At 39.9% G+C, this 24546-nt stretch overlaps 1 protein-coding gene across 1 annotated transcript; it reads left to right on the top strand.

Moving 5' to 3' along the window:
• Positions 1 to 3244: 3244 nt before the first annotated feature.
• EHD4 (EH-domain containing 4) lies at positions 3245 to 24322 on the top strand (the record flags this gene model as incomplete). The annotated part of the gene is made up of 5 exons (XM_009576599.1): positions 3245 to 3421; positions 8511 to 8608; positions 17061 to 17473; positions 21079 to 21243; positions 23786 to 24322. Coding segments are annotated over 5 exons (1390 nt in total), but the record flags the coding sequence as incomplete, so codon positions are not given.
• Positions 24323 to 24546: the final 224 nt, after the last annotated feature.

Genomic DNA, 24546 nt, shown 5'->3' with positions numbered 1-24546 from the left:
AAAATTCCTGAGAAGGGCATGCAGTTGCGGATGCTAAAAATCCAGGTATTTTCCTCTGTTAATACAGCATACTGTAGAAAAACATTTGCAGCTTTTCAGTTTACAGAAGACTGCTCATCCCTTTTGTGTGATTAAGTGAAACTGATATTTTCATGCTGAGAGGAAGTGTGATATAGCTTGTACAGCCAGTGCTCAAGAACTAGGGTTTATTTTAGGCTGTACTGATTCTTGATGTGCAACTATGAGCCAATCTTAATGGAAAATACCTGCCTTGCAAAGTATTTCCTGTGTCTGTTGAATAGGTGTACCAGGCTCAGCACTGTGACTGTTGGGTGGGACCTGGTATTTGGAAGGAGATCTTGCCTTCCTGGATTGTTATCACTATAAAAGTCTGGTTTTTAAAGCTGCATCTGTGACTTTAACTTGAAAGTATCATTGCAGTTCAGTAGCACTTTATTCTTGTTTAGTCATTTCAATAAGCAGCTGCTGATCTGAATTTGCACTGTTGAGTTCCGAGCTGAAAATACAGATGTTGGAAATCCTAAAAGGTGCTCAATACTTCTGACTTTTTGTAAATTCTCCAAGTGTTACATGTGCAGCAACTTCATGAGCAGGCCATGAGATTATTTTTTTAGACATCTAAAAGACCACCACCACTGAATGTCCATAACCATGCCTGGCAGGTTCATGAGCTTATGACGGATAGCAATTATCCTATTACCCTAGAGGTGTCCCATCCTGCATTCAGATCCCATCATGTAGTTTTCTGTGACCTGGGATCTGAGACTTCTCTCATGTGCACTTGATTTAGTACAATGTTCTTTACTGCCGCTCTGGGAACTTCTTGTCATATGTGTTGCCATCTTATGAATTGCTGCCTCTGTCAGCAGAAGTCTGGGAATGACAGTTCATATCAAGAGAAGAACTGAGTGACGAGTCTCAGAGAGATCCTTTCCCTTTTAAAAGAAGGGCAATGAGGAAAAGCAGAATTGAGGGACTTTGAAGTAGAACATTTTATCGTGGCAAGTTAAAAAACTTATTTTAGAAGTTAAAAGTATAATTGATCTTTCAAAATAGATGCTGTGGATAAGTCCAGTGTGGCTTTAGTGAAGAATGGTAGTGGCTGTTGTGAGTTAGTCTTTGCGTCCTGTTTTAGAGGGCTCTAGTCTGCAGTGGTGTTCTGTGAGGGAGCAGGAACACACTTTTGTGTTTAGCTGTTTGCAACAACACTTGAAAGTCGTGGGTTTCTATGCATAAAAGTTCAACTGCTGAGCTATCAAAGGAGTTTTGTCTTCATTTTGATACATTATCTACTTTGTAAAGATGAGGGATCTGCTGCATTGTACTCTCCTGCATGTGCAGAGAGGTTTGAGTGTTGGTTTTTTTTTTTGCTTTTGGAGAGGGGTTAGTTTTATTTCCCTGTTACTGAACATTAGGTACAGCTTATTCTAGAAGTAGAACAAATCCACTTTGGCATGTTCTGGCATGACTGTTCTTGTGTTCCTCCTTTCCCACAGTTTTTAGCATTGGCATTTTTTTTCATTTGTTTGTTTAGAAGCAGAAAGCTGCAGAATGTAAATAACTGTTCTATGCTTTAAGCCTCCCAGATCATAGGTTGAGCTGATTGAAGCCAGTTTGCTAAGGCTAGTGGAAAAAGATCTTTGGAATGTGTAGTATATATTTAATTCCTTAAATTCAGCTTCTGTGCACTGATCCATGAAGTCTGTGAATGTTTGGGTATTGAATTTAAAGACAAACAGAGATTGTTCAGCAAGTACAGATGCTTTGTAGAATGTTTTTTGCAGCAAAAGCAGCCTGAAGGTCCTCTCAAGTCAATATTGGTTTATGAAATGGTAGCAGAACAGGCATAGTGGTGTTGGATTAAGGGCCAGAACAAACCTATTATTCAAAGACCGATGTTAATATAGATGTGCTCAAACCTAACTAGTGCTGTCATTGGATGTAGGACCATTACCTGTGCCTGAAGAAGAATTCTCATTTAAATCCAGCTTTGATTATGTAAAAAGTTAAATTGTAGTTGGTTAAAATTGTGGGGGTTTTTTAAGAACGCCAGGGTGACATGGAACCCATGGAATTAATAATTACGAGATGACTTGAGTTGATTGGAGAATTTTAATGCTCCTGTAATGTCGAATTACAGCATACTTGAAAACAATTTGGTTTTAGTCTTGAGGTGAACGTTTTCAAGATGGTGCTGTTGTGAATGAGGACAAGAGCACTCATACTTTAAAGTTAAGCAGAGTTGTCTGCTTCTGTTTTTGAAAAGTGGCAGTTATCATAGTGTGGGCTGGGGGAATGTTTTAAACTGGAGGCTTGCTTGATAGGCTTGGGGCTTCTCTTGCTTCTCTCTTGCCATCCAGGAAGGGATGCAGACAGGCTTTTTCTGTAAATACATGTTCCGGTTCCATTAAGTTTTAGCATTTAAGTACGCATATCCTTCGTTTGAGACCTTGTTGTCTGGAAGGTCAAGACTTGGTGTATCAGACTTGGTCCATTGAGTATGTGCTGTCTGCATCTCTGAGTGGATTACTCAAAGAGAGATGCAAGGTGGTTTCTGTTGGTACAGCACTGCCTGACTTGATGCCTCTTAGAAGTACGTTATATTAGGCCTCAAGTTCTGCAGGCCTGACTTAGTTAAAAATTACTTTTTGATATGCGGGTCAAAAGAAAAAAATCCGTTCCTCACTCCCAAACAGATGTAACTGTATTGTCTCATAACTGTGTTACCTCTGCCTGTGGTAAGATGAGTTAAAGTTAGTAAAATCATACTGAGTTCATCGAAGGGTTAGGTCTGTCAGCAAACTGACACTGCTCACATGCTGTTTCAGACCGCTCCCTTTTAGTAGTCCAGCAGCACTTGTACAGGCTTGAAAACACACACAAAAGCAGCAATGTCTTGTAGTGTACCTACAGCACTGGGATCATTGGTAGAAGCATCCGCTTGAGTGGTTCAGGTGCTGCGGTTGAGGGAATACTTCCACCCTGTTTTTGTAAAGGGAATTACTTTATCCTTTTACCTAGTTGTTGTGAAAAATTGGAATTCACTTGTTTTTTTTTTTTTTTTTCTCCTTAGTTAATAGGAATAATGAAATGCTGGAGAAATGTAATTTTATTATTCTAGAGTGTGTATATCCTTGGGAATTTTCAAGTGAATTACAAGTTTTTGCTTTTGCTATGGTTCCCAGTCATTCATTCAGTTACGTTATGCATTCTCCATTTCTAGATACCTGCTCGAACAAGACTTTCCAGGCATGCGGATTGGTCCAGAGCCTACCACGGATTCTTTTATTGCTGTGATGTATGGAGATACAGAAGGAAATGTTCCTGGAAATGCCCTAGTTGTTGATCCTAAGAAGCCGTTCCGCAAACTCAGCCGTTTTGGAAATGCTTTCCTGAACAGGTGAAATCTGTTTGCTTTCCGTCTTTTCATTTTTATGTTTAAATTTCTACTTGATACCATCTTCAAGCATCAATGTTTTTTTACTAAGTTTTTTCTGCTGTATTTGTTTTGAACAGCATGGAATAAATATTCAAATACAAGCAGAAGCAGTGGCAGTTCAAGTGAATTAAAAAAAAAACAAAAAAACCAAAAAAACCCAAAAAACCGTGCTAGGTAGGTAGTACTAGCATAGAGCTGTGTACACTTGAAAAAACTTTAAAAAAAAAAAAAAAAAAAAAAAATCTAAAAAGGTAAGGAGTGTTTATATATATTCAGTTATCAGAACAGAAAATAATTGTTAAAACCAGTTCACAGAAAACTGCTGAAACGCTCCACCAGCTAACTTGTTTGTAAGGCATTACACCAGCTGGAACTCAAGATCAGTTTGGGCACAAATTTCCCTGCTCAGTAAAACCGGTAGATTAGTACTATTATTAAAAACTACCATCCATCAAAGGAAAAGATCTTTTCCCTTTGATGCTGTCTTGTTCCTTTATGCTGAGGTCTTGGTATAGCTCTTTAAAGTTGTGAATTGCTGGGATATGTAAAAAGGCCTGCAAGAATGGAGAATATTTGACTATGCCTTCTGGATAAAGTACATATTCAGGCTGTTAAGTGTTTAGTTTTAACTAGCTGGTCTTCAAGCAGTCCTATAGACCAGGATGATAGCGTTAGCTTCTGGATGGCTGCTGGGTATTTGCAAAAAAGGAGAGGGATGTTCAGGGGCTGTGAATATCGCCATGGGTAACTTAAGTAGCAGGCTAAATATTTCCAGTTAAAAGTTATTAATAACTTTGTTCGCATTGTGTGAGCAATCACCTTGTTTTCTTCCTGTATTTGATGGTGGCTTGACATGGAGGCCTGGATTTGCAAGCCAATTAATCTAAATTGGTTCTCCTTTAACAATAAACTTTCCTGTTTGGCCGATAAACACTGGCATATGTGTTAAAAGTTCGTCATGTACAGTCTTATCTCTCGCTGTGCTTATTCACAGAAGAAAGTTTATGGCTGCTTATAGTTGGCTTGGTTATCACTTTGCTGAGAGATAAGAATATGTGCTGTGGGAAGCTGCAGTCAAGTCCCATTTTAAATTAGGGCTCCGAGACCCCTTTCTGTGAGATTATTGGCTAAGTCTTGTCCTCTTCCCTACCATTGTGGTCTCTATGAAAAGTTAATATAATTATACCATAAATAGGATTTTGCACAATATTCAAATAGTGACACAGAACAGGTAATAATATTAAATGTTTGTTTGGATGAATGGGTTACATAATTTTTTGGCTAAATCATCTGTCTAGCTAGTTGTGTCAGATCCTAAATCTTAGGCAAGCAAGATTATTTGCTAGCTACCATTGTGGTCTCTATGAAAAGTTAATATAATTATACCATAAATAGGATTTTGCACAATATTCAAATAGTGACACAGAACAGGTAATAATATTAAATGTTTGTTTGGATGAATGGGTTACATAATTTTTTGGCTAAATCATCTGTCTAGCTAGTTGTGTCAGATCCTAAATCTTAGGCAAGCAAGATTATTTGCTAGCTGAAAAGACATACGTTCAAAGTAACCAGCTAAATTATTCCAGTTCTTTTGGTGACTGTGGTGGTGTTATATTGCAGTGCTGTAAGCAACCTTATCTTCCCCAGCATTCACATTTGCTCCTTAGTTTTGCAGCAGAGATCGAGGTGGTTATATTCCCCTAGCACCACGCTAGGGGAATCATATTGCTGCTTTTTTAAAACTCATTTCGCTTCGCTACTTTACCTAGTTGAAGATGTCTTAGGCTTTATTTCATTATCTTTGAGTAACTTCTCCCTGTCCTCTTTACCTGCGGTCATACTACATATTTTGCTTGCCTTCTCTCATTTGCCATACTGGCAGTGACAGTGCTTTATACCCAATATTACATTTTTCACTCCTGCCTTAATAAATTTCTCTCTACTTCTCTCTCCCCCTCACCCCTGCTTGCCTTTTTTTTTTTAATGATTTCACAATCCTAGTGTTTTGTTTTGTGGAAAGACTTAAGGTATTACTTTTACGAGGCTATGGACACTAAGACCGTGAAGTCAAGTGCCCTTTTCATCTAAATGTAAGATGAAAGGAAACAGTGACTGAGGTAATGGAGAAACTTAAACCAAATGAGAACATGGTAGCACAATCAAGGCTTGTACTTACTAATTAGCTGCATTAATTTATTGATGTTACCTTGCCTCTTTTTTCCATGACCCCTTCTTATTTCCCCCCGTATCTCACTGCTTGTGATAGATGTCTTTGTAAGGCTCCTAAGTGTAGAAACTTGTGCCTTATTTCTCTTGCATACTTTAAAGGAAAGTTGGGGGGGAAGGGGATGGGGACAGGACCTAGTGTGCCTTGGATGCTGGGTAAAGTAACTGAGGAAAGAATATTGCAGTATACCAGAAGATCACGGAAATAAATTGGTGCTGCTGAGAAGAAACACATGGTCCTGCTCTATTCTAATGGATATCTGAATTGACACCAAAAGGAGTATAAATTCTTAATAGATTCTTTGAGTCATCCAAAGTTAATCTAAAAAAATTAATAAAATCAACAGATGATTTTAAGGTTGTTGATTTCATTTTTGCAAACAATGTAACTTATTTTTGCAAGAATAGTCTAATATTGCTGGTTTTCTTTAACAATAGTTATATGATAATACGAAAAACATGACAGTATCAAAGGTCTAATGTGTCATAATCAGTTACAGTCATCTCATTCGCACAACTATTTTTGTAACGCTTTTTTTGTGAATGTCTGTTGTCATTTAGGTAGGTAGTATGTAGTTTTGCTTTTTATGATGCAGCACTTAAAATCACACTTCATACAGGTCATGTAAGAAATAGTGGTTCAGAGCCAAGTCTCAATGTTGAAAAGACATATTCAAATACAGTTTTAAGTTGTCTGAAATACTAGTTTGATGTAAGATTTTTAACCTATCTGTTGTCTTTAGATTATGGATATATTCTAAAAGCTACAGCCAGTTAATTCTGAGTTTATCCTTCTATTTCATATCCTTTTCCTGCATACTTTCCACCTTACTTTGCCACTAATGACTGCTGCGAAGACTGCAGTGTCTTTACATTTCTGAGGCCTGTAGTTCTCTATCTTCTTGCACGACCTTTTCCAGCTGTCCCAGTTCGGGTGATGCCTAAGTCAAAATACTGCCGTATTGTTCAGCTGAAAAAATGGTGCCCGTCTTCCCGTAAGATAGGCCTAGAAACATCTCAGTGATACTAAATGAGTACTGAACTTTCTAAGGTTGAAATAAAGTGATAAGAAAAAACATATATGAAAATTCAGTCTTCACGCTTCCAAATTTATGAAAGCTACTTCATGTTGTACATCCTAATGTTGTATTTTTTTTGTAATGATTGACACGGTCAAATGTATTTTCTTTGTTGCTTATGCACATCCACTATGCTTCTACAAAATGTGTTTGCTTTAACCTAGTGTCTCCTTTAGGTTTTGGAAAGTTCAAAAAATGTTATGTTATTCAATAGCATCTCTTAAGCTACTAGAAAATTAGCCTGAGAGGAAGAGTTTGCTTCAGATAAGCAGTATTTTTTACAGCTGGTGTTCCACTTAAAAAAACCAACGAAGGGTAGTGCTGGTTACATAACCTAAGGTTTTATCAGGCCAAGATGGCTGCTGTTTCTTTATCCCCTCTTGGGTTTCAGGGAGAGGCGTAGGTGATGCTGCCGAATCTGTTGTACCCCAGAAGGCACGCTGTGTGCTTTTGTTACAGACTCGTTACTACAAGGTCACCTTGAAAACAAAGTGAAGCGAGGTGTAAGGATTTTTTTCTTCCTGATTTCCTTTGAATCATCTGGATTGTTATCTGTACAATAGCTTCCAAATTTTGATATATCTTACATTTTGTATCCGATATTTGACTGCCTGAACTCTTTCTAACTCAGATTATCTTTGGTCTTAAAGTTCTAGTTTGACCTTGGCACGGTTAAAATTCGCTGTCCTGCGATCCCTGTTTCTTGAGGTGGTGTGCCTTCTAAAGCGATGGGTTAACGCAGGGCGGCCATCTTACAGCCTGAGCCTGCAGCTTACCCCTGTGCGAGGCTGCCTCTGGGCAGCTTCACAGGAGGAGGGTAGGTTACGTTGTGTGCTTGTTAGTATGGTCTTCAGCTGCTATCCCATAAGAAGATTAAACTCTTATGCAAATCTCTTAAAGGCAGTTGATGATGAAGGGAGGTGAAGTTCTTCAGTCGTGAACTATCCCAGAAGCATCGGAGTAGTTTGGATTTAACACACGCAGTGTTCTGCACTACTCTCAGAGGCCTCGTGAATTATTTATTTTTCGTAATACCACCATTGAATTTGTCTCCTGTCGCAGAGGCAGGAGGTTATTGTTTAAAGCCTGCTGTGTGTAATTTGAACTCTTGGTTCTGGCAGTGTGAAAGCTTTTGCTTGTTTTCTGGGAGAAATACTGTTGTTTTCAGTTCTCCGCAAGCCCCACCTAAGGAGGGTGGTGGGTTAGAGACGGGGACGGTTCAAACACCGCTGGAGCAGGTGGGAGGGTGACTTGCTAGTGACTGGAATATAAGCATATCGTCTGTATGGCTTTCTCCCTGCTTCCCTCTTCTTTTGAATCTCTTTGAATTTGGGCAAAAGTTGGAGTACATGAGGAATTGTTTCTTGTGTATACTAATTCTGGTCCTAGCAAGATGTTTGTTTTATGGAGTCTTTTTAATGTTGCATATATGGCCCAGCTTGTCAGCTCTTGCAAAATTTGGAATTTTATCAGCACTTAGACATACAGTTTTACAAGATTTTCCTGTGTTTTCCTTCTTAAGAGAAGCTCTCTGTTTAGACTTTGTAATCTTAAACAGGTATGGTTGCCAAACATGGGGGTTCATTAGGACTACAGAAACTTTCTTTTTTTTTTTTTTTTTTTTTTTTAAAATCTCACTTGAGTCTTTCTAAAAGCAGATACATAAAGGGGAGCTCTCAAGGGACAATCTACATGTGAGCTAGAGCTATTGTTAATGTTTTTTTTTTCCTCCTTTCTTCCAGGTTCATGTGTTCTCAGTTACCTAACCAGGTACTGAAGAGCATCAGTATCATCGACAGCCCTGGCATTCTCTCTGGAGAGAAGCAGCGCATCAGCAGAGGTGAGCTGCAGGGCTTGAAAATAACTGAGCTCACTATTTTTTGCTGTACTGGACAAATCATCATCCTAATCTGTTGGGGGCCTGTTGTAGTGGTATTGACTGGTGGTGTGTCCCAAACTTTCTTACTACAATACCTATTAAACCCATGTTTTAAGGTTGGATGTAGGGTTTGGAATTTTTTCTTTTGAAAACTGGTGGGGTTGGGATTTCTATCATCCTACTGCTATGGCTGCAAATGGCTATGGTTGCATGGTCTGTTGACCAATTAGTGCTTTGACACTACTGAGAAAAAGTCTTATTTCCATCATATTAATTGCTTTCCACAAAGTTGAATAGACTCTTATATACTATTGAAGTTCATGAATGAAGAAATGTTTCATAATAGCTATAGCTCTTCAAGCTGGTCATGTTTAAAAACTGAGGAGGTTGGGCTATAAATAAGGTGCTTTTATTGTAGGCACAGCTGCTAGTGTTGCTTCTTAAGGTTGCTCAGTCGTGCCATAATATAATTTTCAGTCAAAAGAGTTAAGGTAGCAGGAGGAAGAGGGAATGAGAATACTTTTAATAAAATGAAAATTCTGTAAAGAACTGAACCCTGTTTGTAACATGCTGTTTAAGAAATTAGCCTGTCTTTGAGAAACTATTAAAACAGCATAATGTAAATAACTTTCTTCCTTGTTTCCTTCAGCTGCATTTAAGTGCATGTCAGATTTCTGTGGAGTTGTAAAAGGTAGTGATCTAGCTGCCCTCTACTTTCAGACCTTTGCTTAAGAAACGGAAACTTGCGTGTTTCATGGGAGGGGAAATAATCAGTTCTTTAACATATCACACTTAGGATTTTTTGAGGAAATCCTGGAATGAGCACAATATATGGCAGCTGTGCAACTATTGTCTTTACATTGCACTGACAGAATAAGAGACTAACTTCTTCGGACTGTAGTCTAAACTATACTTGCTTAGTAAACTGGTCCACTAGATGTTTCTGGATTCTTTGTTCAGTGACAGAATGTGGTGGTTTTGTCCTCTTTATTGCTCATACACTCACGTAAAGCATTCATCATGGGGAGAGAGCTGTGTTTTCCTATATGTGATGTATTGGTCAACCAGTAGAGATGAACAGCACGAGTGCTCTACATCTGTGCAAGCAAGGCTTGAATGTTGTGAAACTAGATCAGTAAAACAAATACTGCATGTTGGCACTCTTACTTCCAGGCAGAAATAACCAAGTGTATAACTAATGATCTTTAATCCTGGAAAGTGTTCTCATAAGATGTACACAAAATGTTTAAGTCTCAGTTTACACAGAGTCTCTGATAAAATCAAAAATGGTCTTAAATATCCTACTTCTGCTTCTCCGTTGTGGATTCCAGCTCCCTTTTTCCTCCACCAAGAAAAATTAGGCACATCTTTCTCCCTCTCTGCTTGTTAAATCAAGGGAAAATAGTGCTTGGCAGCATTCAAGTATCTGTTGCCACTTTCATAACAGTATGGAAGTGAACATGAAATAAGCAGAAAACTAGAGCATCATATTAATATGCCACTGAAAAAGTGAGCAATTGTGTGACAAAATTCAACACCATTAGGGATGCTGTGGAAGTCCCAGACTTCATGCGTGGGACAGAGTTGTGTTTTACTCCAGGTTATGTTTTACTGGTAGTGCTGTGTTGCTTAAAGAACCATGGCTCTTCACTGCCATCTAGAATTGCTCTTGTGACTTAACAAAACATATGACTGTTGTTCCTTTATTGTTCAGAAACTCCGTTTCTTGATGGTATGTGCCTTATCAATTGTTTTTATGGCCTAGCTGGCCTGCCCTTTGGTATGGTAGACTTTCACCTAAATTGACACTGGTCAGTGATAACCTCAAACTCTTACCTGTTTCACAGGCTTTAACTTGACTAGTTTGCATTTCATGATTTTTTTTTTCAGTATGTTAAGGGCTGTCTTGAATACGGTTGTCTTGTAAGTTGGCATAGTTCTTTTATTACAAATGTGGTTCTCCTGTATGCTGTTTAGCTTTAACCAGTGTGGTTGTACCATGAATAAGATTTTGGGAGTCAGCTTTCGAGCGCTGTTCTCTCTGTGCCCCAGGCTTGAAGGGCAACTGCTGCCAAGGTTTAAGGTTTCATATACTTAGGCGTCAGCATATATGAAATACCTACAAGTCACTGTATGGACCTATTGCATGCACCTATTGCATGCTTTTATGATTAGGCAATACTGCGTTCACCCATGTCTGAACTATTGCATAGTCAGACTTTTGGGCTGCTTAGGCAGTTTTCATACAGGTGGTTTTGTGGAGTACAAGCTTGACTTGTCCTATGGTGCTGCACACAGCAAGGCCTGTCTGACCTGCTTCCTGAAGGAGTCAGACTGACTTCAACATATTTATGCTACCAGTCTAATTTAGCACGTTTTGAAGTTTGAGTTGCTTAGATTACTTTTTAAATCACTGTATGCAAATGTAAGCAGGATTCCACAAGATGTTTTCTGCTGTCCCTAAATGTGTCTCTGTCAGAGAAGGTCCTATTTGTACACATTCAGACCAACAAAGCATTTTTTGCTGCAAAATGTGTGTTGTTACCCATTAAATTCATTGGCTGCTTCTCACTGAAAAAGGTTGCAGCTTGTGTACTTCGCTATGGGAGCTGCCATTTTCTTTCACTGTGAAGGTGATTACAGACTTAAACATAGGGATGCTTTTCTGTGTGTGCCAGGAAAGCCCTAAATATACAGGGTGATTCTTCAGAATTTCTTTTCTGACCATTTCACAATTTTGTATTTCAAAATTTTATAGTTCAGCAAATTTTTTAGGCTTTTGATTTCTTTCTGTTTTTCTCTTAAACTCTTGTTTTTCTTACGAATCTTGCTGCTATTTTCTAAATAATATATATGAGAAGAGACTTTTCATAATTCAGTAATGGAATATGACATTTAATAACACCTGGTAGTATTCTTAGATGCTTTCTGTTCTGCACATTATTGGTGTCTGTTCATATCTAAGTTCTAAAATTACCTTTCTAGAAGCTTATCATAGAATAGTTTTGGTTGGAAGGGACCTTTAAAGGTCATTTAGTCCAACCCCCCTGCCGTGGACAGGGACATCTTCAACTAGATCAGGTTGCTCAGAGCCCCGTCCAACCTGGCCTTGAATGTTTCCAGGGATGGGGCATCTACTGCCTCTCTGGGCAACTTGTTCCAGGGTTTCACCACCCTCATCGTAAAAAAAATTTCTTCCTTATCTAGTCTAAATCTACCCTTTTTTAGTTTAAAACCATTCCCCCTTGTCCTGTCGCAACAGGCCCTGCTAAAAAGTTTGTCCCCATCTTTCTTATAAGCCCCCTTTAAGTACTGAAGGGCTGCAGTAAGGTCTCTCCGAAGCCTTCTCTTCTCCAGGCTGAACAACCCCAGCTCTCTCAGCCTTTCTTCATAGGAGAGATGTTCCATCCCCCTGATCGTTTTCGTGGCCTCCTCTGGACCCGCTCCAACAGGTCCATGTCTGTCTTGTGCTGAGGGCTCCAGAGCTGGACACATTACTGCAGGTGGGGTCTCACCAGAGCAGAGCAGAGGGGCAGAATCACCCCCCTGACCTGCTGGCCATGCTGCTTTTGATGCAGCCCAGGATACGGTTGGCCTTCTGGGCTGCGAGCGCACATTGCCTGCTCATGTTCAGCTTTTTGTCCACCAGTACCCGGTTTAGCAGTTTCTAACAGTTTAGCTTGTTTCTAACATTGGTGAGCAGCAACTTTTCATATTGGTGATGTTTTAATGTGTTTGATAGAAGAATAACACTACAGGACCTCAGTGTAAAACCTTCACTCCTTGCTGTTGGTGTTTTTTTTCTATCTTCCTGTGAACCACTGCTTCACTATTTACCTATGAATGGATGTAACGCCTGCATAATGATAGAATTTTACAGGTATCACTGAGAGTAAGGTGAAGCCTTCTGAGATCAACAAAGCAATCAAATGTTAACTTTCAGTTTTGAAATGCAGGAAAACAGTAAAGGGACTATGTAAATATACAGGATATGCACTACTTCCCATGTTTTATTTATAACTCTGGAAAGCATCCAGGCCATGGATGAAGGAGCCGATAGCTTTCTGAAGGGTCAAAAATACAGACAGAGTGCAACGTTCAAAGCTGTCTCTCTTGACACACCTTTCCCGCTCCTGTTCTCGGCGGGAGGATGTGCCAGAAGCTTCCTGCCTGTCAGTTCAGGGGCTGCGTAAGTGGCTGGAGGAGAATGTGCAGACGTGTGCCAGCATTGTCCCCAGTCAGACAATGCCCGTCCCTGTGCTCCTTCTGCAGCGTCACTGGTGACATTCACAAAGCCCGTGTCAGACAGAAATGTGTGTATGGTCTGCAAGAGTTGGAAGGAACAATGAGCTTAAGGAGAGGAGGAAGGAGAAGCAACGTCTGGCAGGGTGTGGGGAGGAATTGCTTTTAGAAAGGGAGAGGGGGTTTGACTCATGATTGAGTGGCATGAAGGCAAAGGTTTCAATAAGTATGGGGAAAGAGCTCAGGGGAAAATGGAGGATATTGGTTAGCTTGCATTTTTAGAACTGGAGTTACTTAAATACAGGTAATTGTCTCAGTTGAATCTGGCTTGTGAAAATGTAAGTAAGGTGATGTTGCAGCATTGTGTCAGGCTTTCCCTTGCAGTGGGACACGGTACATTCTCCTTAGGATTGGTCCACCAACAGGAGTGCAGTAAGAGTGTTATCAAGGACTGATGGATTGAGACAGGCTTTCATTAACATAACTGGAAACTTCCACCCTGGACAGCAAAAAGTGCATCTTCCCATGTGGGACTGAGCTCCATTTGAAAAACTGGGAAGTCTAGATGCTCACCTGAAGCAAAGCATTAGAAGAACAGCAGATTGGGCAGGGGGGAAAGGCTGCTCTTGTCCACGTCCAAATTGTGTGTTGTAGCCTTGGTTGTGTGGTACTTAGCAATGGCAGGTGGGATCGCTCCAGCACTCTGCTGACCCCTGATTCATCTGGTAAGTGGGTACTGTTCTCTGAGCTTGGAAGCTCCTCATTGCAGCGTTCGTCTGAGAGGCGCCTCTCTTCTGTGCCAGTAGCACCAGCCCCAGGGGTGGAAGAACTGGACACAGACCTGTCTGTGCTTGTGGAGGGTAGGTGGAGCCCATCAAGCCTCCCTAACTGTTTTCTGAATTGCAAAAGCTTTGGGAGATGGTAGTAGGGCAAGTCAGAAATTATTTACCTTGGGCCCATAAGGGAAAGCCTGCTGTTTGTTTAAATCTTTATTACTAACTGGCACAGAAAATTGACCCACGCTCATACTGCACGATTGTACAGCTGCGTCTTTGAGTATGGCTGGTGGCTGTCATGCACAAGGCTGGTACTTTGCCCAGTGCTAATGACACGTGAGAGCTCATGATTATTCCTCTCACCAGTGTTTCCAGGGCTGGTAACCATGTGCAGTTTCTCTCCAACTTTTTTATCTCTTCCGCATTGTTTCATTTTGTTCTCTTCTGTGGTCTCTGCTCAGCCCGTTACTGATGCCCAACGGCCCTGTCAAAGGCACCAGCTCGCTCCTTCCCTGCGGCTTGGGATGAGCTCAAGAGCTCTGCAGTGCTGCTTTCCTCTGTCCCTTAGCTGGGTATAAGGGTGATTTGTGACTTTCCAATATGCATTTGCACATAGATGTTGTACCTGGTGAGACATAGATCCTCAGGCTGGATGTAATTGCCGACATCAGTCATTGGGAACAAACCTTTGAAGAAATAGCAACAGTAGAGCAGCAAGAGGCTGAGAGGTGTCAACACCAAATTTTTTTGGTCAAGTTTTCAAACTGATCAGTGTTGACCTTGTACTGCTCAACTTTGAAAGCCCTAATCCACACACATGTACTGTATATGACAGGATCCTAAATGCATTGTGTCTCAGTGCTGAAATGTTTAACCATATATCACTTCTCTGTAGTTCAGATATACTCTAATGTGTAATACATTGAATACACTGAATCTGTATATAAAATAGGTTCACTTCTAATGCCAAATTTTCATTCAAATGAATAGATTTTTTTCAGATTTTTTATGAGGTCTTTTTCTTACCCATTTTCAACAAGCGGACTTTTCTTTCTCAAAGCAAATGCTACATTAATATTTAATTCATATTTAAAATAAATTTATTGCTAGTTAACATACACTTGTTGACTGTACAATTGTTTTTACAGTTCAAAATCTATCAAATGTGTGGTGGGAATTTATATATTTATTTAACCAGCCTTATAAGTCACCTTCTCAAATATCCATTTGTGGAAAACTTAATAGAATTAAACTTACTTCATTTCGCAATTTTATGTATTTCATTTCCAGCTTATTTCCTTCTACGTGAGTTCAGGACAGGTTATTGCGTAGCTCAGATTTGTGCACTGTTGCAACTATGTTGCGACATGCAAGTAACATGCAAGATCTCACTTCTCCCTTTCTTTCCTGCTAAAGTTTTATAAAGATAAATTATTCATACTGGTTTTGATTAGATTGTTAGCATAAAGTGAGAAGAGTTCTCTTCCAGCAGCATTTTGTGCAGCTTTCCTCCTTGTTCCCACCTTTCGTCTCGTGTTCAGCCCTTCAGGAGCTGGTCACAAGAAAGAACGTATGAAAGCTCCAGAGCAGCATTATCTGGAGAGGGGCTGGATTTTGCATTCTTTACAAAGAAATCCTTTTAATGGGAAGGGTTATGTTGGCTTTTTTTGTGTAGCCAGTTAATGAGTCTGACCTGCATCCTTTTGGATCCTAATAACAACTTTTTAACATAGCCCTCTCATTTCAGTTTGATGTGTCTGTGCTGGATTTTTAGTGAAGTTACCTGAAGACAGGTAACTGGGGACATTGTCTTACTATTAACTAGAATTTCTGGATTTCATTTCATATGCTATTTGTAACTTTTGAACAAAAGATTTAAGACTGAGTTCTTTCCTGTGTTGCTAAACACACACAAGTATGCTCCATGGCAAATCTGGAGTTCACCATCTTTTCCTATTACTTTCATGTATGTCTGCTTTTCTTGATGTTGGCCCTAGTCAGATTCTACTAGAAAGCGAAAAAAGCTGATTTGCTTTTGGGTTCCCTGTTAAAGACCAACAACTTGAAGGTGTAATGAATAATGACTTGACTGAACCAGCATTGTTTTAAGAAAAACTAAGCAACTTTACAATGTCCCTATACGCTTTTATTTATACTCTTTAAAAGATGCTAGGGAAAATGAGGAGTGGTGAAGTGTCTTTTGCTTGTATCTGGACCACGTGTATGAAGTGTTTGGATAATTGGCTCATGTATGAGTAGTCTAAGTGGGTTTTCTTTGCTGGGGGATTGGAGGTTTAAAGGCTTATCTTGCACAGCTGAGAAATGACCAAAGACACCCTGGAGGGCTCACTGGTGGTAACTGAGCTTTCTTTGCTGTTGACATTTAAATATATGCTGCTGGGAGCAAAACTGTTGATTCTGTTTAGGTTACTTTACACCAGTCCTTGCATTTTGATGGCTCCCTCTTTTAGCTCCCATTTGTTTCTGAGAGGAAGAGGAGGGGTGGGATGTCAGCTCCCAGCTCATACCTTGCTGCTCCTTACTCAAACAAGATGAGTCACATCCACGCCAAGCCCAATGCCACATCACTAGTGGTGACTCTCTGCGGATTAAATGTGTCACTTCTGAATAAGGAGTTCCTGAATACTGTTTGTGTGGATTAGGTACCAGCTGCACTTATAAAAGAATTCAGACAGGTGCTATGAATAGACTTTCCTTTAGAATATCAAAAAGTTTGTTTCAGATGATTAGAAAAGCCACTGCTCGTGTTCTGTAACCTGTCACATCCCCAAAGCCATCAGCAACACAGACACATTACTTGTAAATTGGATTGCTGAGTCTGCTGTGGCAGAAATAACAGCAAGTGTTGCAATGCAAGGAGAGAAAAGTTTGGAAATGGTTTTAAAATCCAAATATTTTTGGTTGCTGGCTTATGCTGGAGTGCTGCACCTGTGCTGTTCTCTTTGTTAGTACAGATAAGCAGTGCTACCAAAGTGGCCAGTATTAACAGTGATGAAGAGAGCTTGTGATAAGAGCCCCAGAGACCTGCTTAGCTTGGGTGCTCTACTGGGGCCAGAACTCCTGGGAAGAGGCAGACATGGGCGTGAGATGGTAACTCACAGCAGCACAAAAGATAGTGACATAAGAGATGGATGGCAAGGTTGCGGGAAAGGCAGTGATAAAAACAAAATGCGGTAATAGTGAGACCTGTCTAAGGAAATGTAGGACACTGTTGTCCTGACCTCATTGTCCACAGACACTCTTCTTCAGGTGGTGCATCTCCTCTTTTCCCCCAGGTAGATGCTATGATCCCCTTGTTCCCTATCCCCAGCCCTACCTTCTCTGAGACTCGCTTTTCTGAATGGTAGGACTGTAATAGTGTATTCTTCCTTCAGGCTATGACTTCTGCCAAGTTCTCCAGTGGTTTGCTGAGAGGGTTGACCGCATCATCCTCCTTTTTGATGCCCACAAGCTGGATATATCTGATGAGTTTTCAGAGGCTATTAAGTCATTCCGGGGCCAGGATGACAAGATTCGAGTGGTGCTTAATAAGGCTGACCAAGTGGACACGCAGCAGCTGATGAGGGTCTACGGTGCGCTGATGTGGTCCCTGGGAAAGGTGATCAACACTCCAGAGGTGCTGCGGGTCTACATTGGCTCCTTCTGGGCCCATCCTCTCCGAAACACAGAGAATCGAAGACTCTTTGAAGCCGAGGCACAGGATCTTTTCAAGGATATCCAGAGCCTGCCGCAGAAGGCTGCTGTGCGGAAACTCAATGATCTCATTAAGAGGGCAAGACTTGCAAAGGTAAGAAAAGATAAAAAACCTAAATTAATTGAATGAGCAGTCTCTTCTGTCTCTTTCAGTGTGTCCTTTCTCACGCTTCCCAATCTTTCTCTACCTATAAACGCACCTATAAACTGTGTGTTTTTCAGCAAATGGATTGAATTGTCAGTTTTTCAAGGAAGAGGTAACCACTCAGGATATAGAAGCAAGTAGGAGGAAATTGAGACTTGTGCTGGCATGCCTCCCTAACTTTAGAAAAGGGATTTGATGCTTTTTAGGCCATTAAAGCTGCTATTTGCTTGGTAGGGGAGTGAATTTTTTTTTTACACTCTGCAGCAAGGTAGTCTTAGTGTTACTTTTCTTTTTTTTTTTTTTTTTAAAACAATAGCTGGTACGTAGAGAACACTTGGGGGGAAAAAAAAAAAGGGGAGTGGGGGCAGCAAAAAAACACAACCAAAACTATTCACATGCAACCTTCTGTATGCTTTTTTTGCATATTAATGCCTTAATGCATACTGTCAATCAGCTGCTGTGGAAAAATGCTTTGACTAAATGCATTTAAGTTATACCCTGGAAATAAGACTGATTAAAAGCCTCACTCTTGGTGAAGCACTGATGAATTGGAGAGGTGCTTGTGCATTAGATTGAAACTCTTGAGCCTCTCGGATTATACCTTCTTCATTCCCAGTCACAGAGACACTTAGGCAATACAGACTTCGTGTCATCATATCCAGAAAAACCCATCTCTCGTTATCCAGGAACATGAGTTTTGCGCCCCACTGTAGGTAACCCCTGTCACTGTTCCCCTTGTTTTCGGCTCTGGAGGAGTACGTGCATTGTGCACAACTTACGGTCACTAACTAGTGTGCGTGGGCAGGCTGTGTGCGATTGGAAAAGAAGGAGAACTAACCTCAGAAATACCTGGGGAGAAAGCTGGTGGTACCAGACAGAAATTCTAATTTCCAATGCAGTTATCAAACAGAATGTGAGGTGAGGTCATGCAGTTGTCTTGGAACACATTTTCATGTGGACTTCTAAGCAAAAATGAAGAGGACTTGCACTTACATTGATACAAGAATAGTCGTGTGGGGATAGTATACCACTTCCTATGTTGGCTTAATTAACTCTCTGAATATAATGATACGCTTAAAGTTTTTTTTTTTTGTGGCCTGAGCTTTAGGGCACCCTGTAGCAGTTGCTTCTTTGAAAATTCCATTTAAAATAACATTCCTGATGATGTTGTGTTAAAAGTTGCTATGATCTCGATCTGTTTTGTGGATGTTGTTGGCAGGTTTTTGCTTTCATTTGTTACAATTGTTTTCGAAGTGGAAAAGTGTCAGATGGATCATCTTTAGGTGTAATGTAAAATAAAAATGGATAAAGGTGAATACAAAATACAGTGCTCGTAGGGCATGCTAATTAGACAGCTATGGAATGGGAATAAACTGTTTGTCTGCAGGAAAGCAACAATGTAATCTTTCCAGTGTTGTCTTTCTATTTTCCAAACTGAACTTAAAGTACTGACACTGAAAAGTCTTTTTTTTTACAGCATTGCATGGTGGTTTTTTGGCCTATTTCTATGCCACTCTGTTCTTAATCTCTTCTAAAACATGTACAGTAACCAAAACCAAAAGCAAAGTTAACTTGCTGTCAAATTTGGACATTGGGCTTTTCTCTCTCTTTTTTTTTTAAGTCCTGTGACTCACCATCCCATTTTGAAGATGGGAACTGTTTTTATCTACAAGAAACACATGTGCATACCGGCAGACCTTAAACCACTTAGCATACACATATGATACCGTTAGTGCTTATGAATTATAAACATACTTTTGTGGCTTTGCTAGAAGTAGTATTTTAAACATAAGACCCATAAAATTACTTACAATTATTTATAAACTCTCTTAGAAATATCCTCGTTGAATCAGTTCTGTCATTCTGGAGAAATACTCATATCTACCCTTCTAGAAAATTTCATGGTTTTATGCAGAAACCCTGCTTATTTATGCTGTTTACTTTTTCTCCTCTATAGAAATTTAAATTTATCTGCAATTAAAATGCATGCACTCTTTTTAGATATGGGGAAGTGATGTTGTGTGAAAGTTGTGATCTTAAGACGTGCAAATAAAAACTGGTTACGCCATTTTTCTTTAAAAACAAAGAGATTTTTTTTTTCCAATTTCCAGTAAGCCTCCTAAATAAGTAAGGAAAGGAATTGGAGAGCACTTCCCCTGTACAGATTGTGTAAGGTTTGTGCAGAATACTACAAGGCACGTTCTGTCATGTTTTGGTAGGTATTAAGTATTATACTTACACCACATCTACATAATCACTTTTTTCTACTGATGCTCTTTTGTGGTAGACTGTCTTCCCCCAGTCTTCAAAATTTCAGCTTTTTACTACTCGGTGGTTTGCTAGACATTCTTATTTTTTTAATTTTTTTTTTCTGTGTGTGTGAAAATTATAAGTAACTTCTGTTTTGGGAACAGCTGCATCCTTTTTTAATGAAGAAGGATCTGAGTTCTGTAAAGATTTGTCCTGTTGTGGAGGTCATTTGACTTCAGCTGTCCTGGCCGGGTCAGAGCTTAGGAAAGCAGTTTGATTACGTCAAGTTGTGATAAATGTGCATTGCTTCTAAAAGAAGGCTGTCCTTGCGCTTCTCTCTCGTGTGCAAAACGAGTGTCAGTGTCCACACAACAAACTGGATAAGTGAACTCACCTCAGTTAAGTGCACCCACCATTTCTGTCCTGGACCAGATCACTCGCTGTGTGGCCAAGCAGATCCTTTTGGTGGTGAAAGGTGGTGGGAGGGTGGTAAAGGGGAAGAGATGAATGGTTCAGCGTTAAGTGTGGAAGGAGGGTGCATGGGCAGGATGGATGTTTTGATGGCAGCGCTGGATTATCTTGATCACGGCAGATGGGAAACTCTAAGAGCTCTGCAAGTATCTATGTGTTCTAGGACTTGTCATCCTAAATTAATGTCTTGCCTTATATGCTGGAAAGGCTCTATTTTTCTCCCTAAGGCTTCGCAAGGCAGCCATGGCATGGTGTTCTTATAGTATCCTGACTGTTCTGTCATCCTCTGGTGGCTGCATAATAGACTCACTTTTTTGGGAGTAAATAAGTAGGAATGCAGTGTCACTTCAATTAGATAGCCCTGCCACTTAGCATACTTGGATGACTTGAGGCATTATCACATTGCTTCCCATAATAATTGGCGAGGCAAATGGAATTACAAATCTCTACCGCTGAGACAGATGGACCAGTATGGCTGGCGCTCTCTGTATGATCCATGCATGTAGTGTCAGGACATGGTTTTGGGGCCTTGCTTTTTCTCTCACTGTTGGTACTGATAGAATGCTGTACCATGCTTCTTAAACTGCAAGTGTGTATCCGTATTTCCTTTAAATGTGTTTGCTTTCTCTCTGCCCCTCAAAGGAATGCTGAAAGCAGCAAAAGCTAGTTGATAGCTGTTCATGTAAACATGAAGTTCCAAAACCAATCGTTAATAATATCTTATCCTTGAGCTGACTTAAGGAAACATATTTCTGTTTCTTTTTATGACCTGGATGATGAACACTAGTATTAAGTAGATAAGTAGTCTTGATTTCAGTTTTGCTTCTTCTTAGGTTCATGCTTATATCATCAGCTATCTGAAAAAAGAAATGCCCTCTGTATTTGGAAAAGAGAACAAGAAGAAGGAACTGATCAGCAGATTACCAGAGATCTACATCCAGCTGCAAAGGGAATACCATATCTCAGCAGGGGACTTCCCCGAAGTCAAAAAAATGCAGGTAAGATGATTACAGTTCCACTGAAATAATACTAACTTTCCAACAGGATTGCTGAATTGGAAAAGGTAGGACAGACTATCTCAGCATTATAGTTTAGGGTCTTCAGCAATAGAGCAGCTGAAGTGACAATCAATCATGTGCCTGTTATGGGGTTAGCATGACTTGGAAGCAGTGCAGAACAAAAAAAATTGGTAACATGTTTAGTGTGCATCCACTGATACAGGACTATAGAAATTGCGATAAGGAATCAGACCTTCTGTCCTTTTAGTCAATATTTGGTCCCCCATGGCAGATAGTACTAAAGGTTTTGTGCAAATAAAATGGCAGTGGACACTTACGGGTTAAGCTGGTTCTTGTTTTGTGTCCTAAATGTGGGTATTTATATCGCTTTTGTAATGCTATCATATACTTGTGTAGGTGAAGATAACCTTAGTCACCTATTACTCATTTTTACCCTACTCTGTTCTTGCTCTTACTGATACTGCTTTCCAGTGAATAATAAAGGCAATGTGTTACCTGAAAAGTCCAACTTAAAACCTATCTCTTCTGAAAATGGTGCCTTTCAGTTTTTTGCTGTCCTTTTGAGCTTGTATTCTATGAAGAAGAGAGAGAAGTTCTCAATTTGCACTCTTATTGTTAATTTTAAAATATCTTTTGTCTCTTGTTCCTCTTTTGAATTTTATGCAATCTTGCTACCAACTTTCTGTCACTTTCTCAGCTTTTTGTTTCTGTTCTCTGATTTGAGGTGAGTTGTTTGGACAGTATCCTAGGGGAGAACAGCTAATGTTGTGTTAGCAATGCTTTTCAATTTATTTCTCAAGCCTCAATTTGCAACTTTTGGATCTCGGATCATAGGCTTCTTAAATAGCCTTTGAATTAGAAGATAATTCAGCTTGGAAGCTGAAGAACATGAGATCAGGAACCTGCAGTTTGGTCTGACCGTGGGCTAGTCATGAGTGTGATGGAGGATGTTTTCCAGATTGACACTTGTGTTATCATTCTGACAATTTATGTGGTACACTTACACTGCTAATCATAAAGACTGATGACTGTCTGATTAACCTATCTATAGGGATGCACAAGTTTCTTTTATGAACTAAAATACTTAACTTGGGAATCAATTACTGGCATGAGACAGTAAATTATAGATGAAGCACAAGATCTATTTCAGCTAGGTTTTCACAGGCAGGATTGTTGGAAAGGTTTCATGAGTTAGGCTTTAAAAGGGGGTTGTGTGGAAAAAGCTGACTCTTTCTTCCCTTGCCACTTTTTTTGGTGGTGCGAAATGAGAGAATGAGAGGTGATCACTTCTCAGTTTGAATATTGAAACAAAATTTGAATGGAACTTTACCAAACTAATAGCATGTTGCTAAGCCTCAGCAGCAGATGGCAGCAAATATATACATGAGAGATCAGTCACTTCTGTAATAAGGAACAAAATTGTGAGAAAACAAAATTGTGCCAAAACAGGTAGCAGGTTTGACCTTTGCTTTCTAAGATTTATTGCATGTCATAAATTTATACTGATCAGTTGCCGTAAATCAGGTGATCATGTATAAATGTCACCTGAACAGAGTGATGGTTGTTGGTTGGCGGTTTTCCTCTAAGAAATCCAAAGTTCTGTGTGCATGGACAAAGTCACTTGCCTGTGCTTCAGGTTTCTTGGGTGCATATCATTATAGTTCTGATATGTATGGGAGCAGCTCCCTGAGGTGATAGATGTGATTTGTTAAAGCAGTTTAACACCATTTTGAGAGGGGTTTTGGGGCGGGTGGTTTGGGATTTTTTTAACAGTTTCCACTGTAACTCCCTCTTCCTGGCTAGCATTTTGCATGTAGAAATCATTTAATAATTGCCTAAAGCGTTTTTAATTTTCCAACGCTCTGATATAAAACATACTTGGGCTTTTGCTGGAATAGCACATATCACCTAGTTAAACATCTCGCTGAGGTTAGTGGGAGTTTATGTACAAGATGAGAACTCGGCAGGGACCATATGACTTCATGAGTTCTGGCAGCACTTCTATAAAAACGCTGCTGCTGTTATCCCAATTCAGTTTTTCTTTGTTCGTAAAGGACAGTTCTTTGTGACCTAACCACAAACAAGAAGTTTAATCTCTGAAATCAGATCAGTCCTGCAAACTCTTGGATTTATTTTTAACTTTAAACACTTGCATAAGTGCTAGCAGGACTGAGGACCTACTTGCATGCTTTCTTTGATGTTTGGAAGAAAATCACCAAATGCAAAGTTGTAACATTCATCAACTGACCTGTTTTTATGCATTGCTGTTTTGAAAATTGTATTGTAAATGTAATTTAATAGATAAGCTCATACACTGTTGGAAAATTGTCTGAGTGTGTTTGATCAATATATTGAGTGTAATGTGCATATGTGTCAGCTTTGCTTCTCCTTCAAGAGGAGTTTGTTATGGAAACTGCTTCAAAAGATAACAGATTATTTTAACTTGAAGTCCATTCTGTAACCTCTTCAATGTATTGGAAATGTTTCTAATTACTGTTACTGAAACCTTTGTCATTGACAGGAGCTGTTGGAGACTTGTGACTTCACTAAATTTCATTCTTTGAAACCAAAGCTAATTGAAGCTGTGGATAACATGCTGGCCAACAAAATTGCCTCCCTGATGAGCCTGATCAGACAGGAAGAGAGCAATATGCCCACAGAGATCGTACATGGTGGAGCATTTGATGGCACCATGGCAGGACCTTTTGGCCACGGATATGGAGAAGGTGCTAAGGAAGGAGCTGATGAAGACGAATGGGTTGTTGCCAAAGATAAACCTGCTTATGATGAGATTTTCTATACTCTGTCACCAATCAATGGCAAAATATCTGGGATTAGTGCAAAGAAGGAGATGGTGACTTCTAAACTACCCAACAGTGTCTTGGGGAAGATCTGGAAACTTGCAGACTGTGATGGCGATGGGATGTTGGATGATGAGGAGTTTGCATTAGCAAAACATCTCATCAAGATTAAACTGGATGGATATGAACTGCCTGGCACACTACCTCCCCACCTGGTGCCACCATCTCACAGGAAACCTTTGCAGACAGCAGAGTGAAAAATAAAAGGAGAGGAATGAGGATTTTGAAAATCTTTCACCAAACGTGTTGAAACCACCAAAATTTGAAATTGGGCTTAGATCCTTAAACCTCACAGCACATTTCACGCAAGTTACTGAAATTAGAAGCATGGTAGCAGGGAAACATTTGTGTAGCTGTCCCTGCTGACCTTCACTCAGACATGCTTATCACAAGTGCCTTGTGTAGATCTATCATAAGGTGA

Source organism: Fulmarus glacialis, unplaced genomic scaffold (assembly GCF_000690835.1).
Source record: "Fulmarus glacialis isolate BGI_N327 unplaced genomic scaffold, ASM69083v1 scaffold12114, whole genome shotgun sequence".
NCBI classification, from domain to species: Eukaryota; Metazoa; Chordata; class Aves; order Procellariiformes; family Procellariidae; genus Fulmarus; species Fulmarus glacialis.
The sequence above is the reverse complement of the archived record's forward strand: the minus strand, read 5'-3'. Positions and strand labels throughout refer to the sequence as shown.